At 44.2% G+C, this 3,447-nt stretch overlaps 1 protein-coding gene across 1 annotated transcript; it reads right to left on the minus strand.

Annotated features, from left to right (window-relative positions):
- Positions 1-1,141: 1,141 nt before the first annotated feature.
- LOC111899240 (endochitinase A-like) lies at positions 1,142-3,127 on the minus strand. The gene is made up of 2 exons (XM_023895111.1): positions 1,673-3,127; positions 1,142-1,324 (listed from the first exon to the last, which is right to left on the minus strand). Exons 1-2 carry the CDS (start codon positions 3,125-3,127, stop codon positions 1,142-1,144), a joined length of 1,638 nt encoding a protein of 545 aa, XP_023750879.1.
- Between the last annotated feature and the right edge of the window lie 320 nt (positions 3,128-3,447).

Genomic DNA, 3,447 nt, shown 5'->3' on the forward strand with positions numbered 1-3,447 from the left:
GATCTTTCACAGGTAAAAGATGAAGATCAAACAAAAAAAAACACACTAATATAATGAACACACAATAGAATCAACGTTATGGTTATGATTCAAATATAGTCACGCCTCAACAGAGCTCGATGAAGAACTTCCACTGTAGAGGCGAGCTAGGGTTTACAAAAACTCTATGATAAAAATAATGAAAAGTGTTTTTCACTAAGACTGTATGCATGAAACTTAAATACTAAACCCTAGAATAAAACATGCATGGTTGGACAGGCCCAAACCGATAATCAGAACTGGGCTAAGGACCGTGCCCATGACGCAACACTATAAGCCCAACAATCTCCCCTTTGCGTCAAATGAGGCGAGAGATTATTTCTTCTGAGTTGGCTTCACAGTCTTTACCACCGTGAACAGCCGAGGGATGATAGCAAGAAGTGTCTTCCGAAATTGAATGTACCATCTCAGCATATCAGTAAACATCTTCTTGTCGGCTGTTGTGTTCTGATTACACCTCTGAATAATCTCCAAAATGTGCTCCGAGCAAGTAGTTGAGAAGAGGTGTTTGTCAACAAGAGCGAACAAGCATTTCTGACCTTCGCCTCTGATGAACATCACAATGTGGTACTTCGAATCAATCTTCCCTTTGATCATCAAGTTAACATCACCAGCTCTTCCCATTGGTTTTATTGTTGTTCGCTTGTGAATTGCTGAGGCGATTTCTTGGTCCATTTTTGCTACTTCGTGAATGTAGCAGACAAGCATTCGCTTGATATGGTCAATGATCGGCTGATACTTCTGAGGATTTGACAGTAAGATGTTTTTGAGGAGTATCCAGTCGTGGGATTGAGGTTTGGTAGATCAGCAAGAGTGAAGTTGTGAACCGAGCCTTCAGATCCTCGAGTCACTTTGAATTTCACATTAACAAACTTCCCTGCTGTATAGGGCTTTAGTACCTTGACAGTTGTGATTTTATGCGAACTCCAGGACAAGTACTGAGGCTTAGCAAACTCCAAATAAAATTCCAATATATCCCGATCCACCTTTGGGTCTGGAGATGGGATGGCAACAGTCGAGTTGAAGCAGTGAAAGATGAATGCCTATTGTGTGATCGACATGTCAAAATGTGCATCCTTGGAGTTGTCAAGCCCGAACGACATCACATGCTTAAGCCAAAGTGTACTTGGTTCATCAATAGCACACCTTTGGAGCGAATCAAGAGTCCACTCAGGAAAAACGAACTTCTTCTTTTCCAGGAGCTCATTTTCTTTTGCTTCTGCTCCAGCTCAGCCTTTTGTTTCTTAAACTTTTCTTCAAGCTCTTTATCAGAAGATTTTGACTTCTGAAAAGGCTTTTCGAGAATTTATTCAAAAACATCTTCTTCTTCATCAGTGTCATCTTAACCGATCTTCTTTTTCTTCTTATATCTTTTACTGAACGAAGCTTCATTATCCTTTGGTTCAGCAGTTGCTTTCGGTTCAGGAGGAGGTTGTGTTTTCGCTACCTTCTCTCCCCCTTGTTTCGGATGGACACCAGTCACCGGAACACCCTCGATACGACTAAGGATGTCCAGTGCAGGCCGAAGCTTGTCAGCCAAATGCCTACGGATGGTGATGGTGATGATGGGATCATGGGCTTCAAGGAGGTGAAGTAAAATGGAGTGAACGTTGGCAGCAGAGCTTCGTATAACCTCCCTCTCAGACTTCAAATCATTGAGCTCAGCTGTGGCAGTGCGAAGCTTGAGGTTCTGCATCTTCAGCTGAGAGGTTCTTTTGTCGAGTTCATCCATGATGCGATTTTCCACAACCAACTTTGCCTCCAATTGAGTCAATCGATCATTGAAATTCTTGTGCAGAGTGGAATTGGCTGATTCGATTTCTTGACGAGCAACTTCAAGGTTGGACAATTCAGCTTGAAGAGAACGCTGAAGGTTGTCAATCGAAGCGTTCACAGTTTGAGAATTTTTCTGAGTAGCCGCCTGAAAAGAATCTAAAAATAAGTGAGCCTCAGAAATTAGTTTATTGACTTTTGCGGTCGCTTCTTTGCATTCCTTAGTGGAAGCCTCAACTGCAAGGGAGGCTTTTTGGCATTGGGAAGTGGAGGCATCTATAGCCTTAACTGCAGCAGTAAGGGAGGCATTGTGTTCTTGGACTACGAAGGAGAATAAAGCCTTTAAAGCAGCATCAGAATAAGCCCCAGATGAAGAGGAGGAAAGCAGTTGATCGAGTTTGTCATTGACTGCTTTGAGACGACGCTTGGTGACAGGTTCATCATCGTCTTCATCACTTTGTACCCGGTAAGGACTAAAATAAGTGGAATCAAATTCTAAGTCCTCACCGCCTAGAACTGGAGTGGTGTCAGTGGATGGGGTAGGGGATAAGGGTTTGGGAGTGATAGGAGGTTTGGTTGTTACTAGTGGTTCGGTTGTAACAGGTGGTTCGATTGTAATAGGTGGGGTGGGAGCTGTAGAATGAGCCCCTATATTAGTGGTGGTAGTGGTAGTGTCTGTGAAGATTGGAATAGGGCTGGGAATAGTGGTTGATGGTTGAGAGGTAGGGATAGGAAATATTGGAGGGATGGATATTGGGATGGTAACAGGTGGAGGAGAAGGAGGTAGGGAGCGAACTGGTATTTCTGGGGCAGGCGAGCGAGACGGGGTATCACCACGACCTGAAGCCTCATCATCAGAGCTGTCGCTGTCATATTCTGAAGGAGGAGCAGATTTGTGTTTGGGAGGAACATACTCTGAGTCTGAATCGCTTGAAGATTGGAGTATGAGTCTCCGAGCGGGATTTTTCTGCTTCTTCAGTTGAGGTTGTGACGGAGTAGCTTTATCTGACTTTCGCTTCTTAGGGGTTTTTCCCTTGGTTGGTTTAGTAACCTTCGTCTCCTTCTGAGTCTTAGTTTTCTTTCCCCTCTTGGCTGGCTTGTCATCCTCTTCATTGGAGCGAACCATGGCTGGCGTGAGCTCCCTTGGACCCGAAGAAGGAATCTTCCTGTATTGTTGCAGAACATTGCTTGCTGCAGACAAACAGGCAAGCATGGTGTCTGGAATGGATCCAATGAAGGAGTACTTGGTGGGATCCGTGATGATTATCTTTGTCGTGTGAAAGGTGGCAATGGAGGAGAGAAGAGAGTCTGCCATGATTGGAACGTGAAGACGATCTATTGCCCACTTAGTGATGATGGACCAATACCTACCACACGAGATTTCTGAGTGTCTTGAGGAAGAATACAAGCTTTGGACCAGTTGTTGCCAGATGATGGACCCATAGTCCAAATCTATCCCGTGATATAGACCGTAAAGCACAGTCATAAATGACTTGCTTGCTCCATCTGATCTGGCGCTTCACTCAGAGAGTCCTTTGAACAGTAGAGTAAATAGGCCATTCAATTGAGGAGGAAGACATGACTTCTTGAACTTGGTGATGGTGGTTAGGGTTTCAGTGTACCCCATTTGATAAA

This window comes from Lactuca sativa, chromosome 8, assembly GCF_002870075.4.
Source record: "Lactuca sativa cultivar Salinas chromosome 8, Lsat_Salinas_v11, whole genome shotgun sequence".
Classification (NCBI taxonomy): Eukaryota; Viridiplantae; Streptophyta; class Magnoliopsida; order Asterales; family Asteraceae; genus Lactuca; species Lactuca sativa.

Bases quoted from the DNA above. Each gene is read 5' to 3' on its own strand.
- LOC111899240 (XM_023895111.1), bottom strand. From the start codon at position 3,127: ATGGCAGACTCTCTTCTCTCCTCCATTGCCACCTTTCACACGACAAAG. The intron at 1,325-1,672 runs GTTATACGAAGC...AAGCCTTTTCAG, and splicing joins ATTTGAAGTCTGAGAGGGAG to AAGTCAAAATCTTCTGATAA.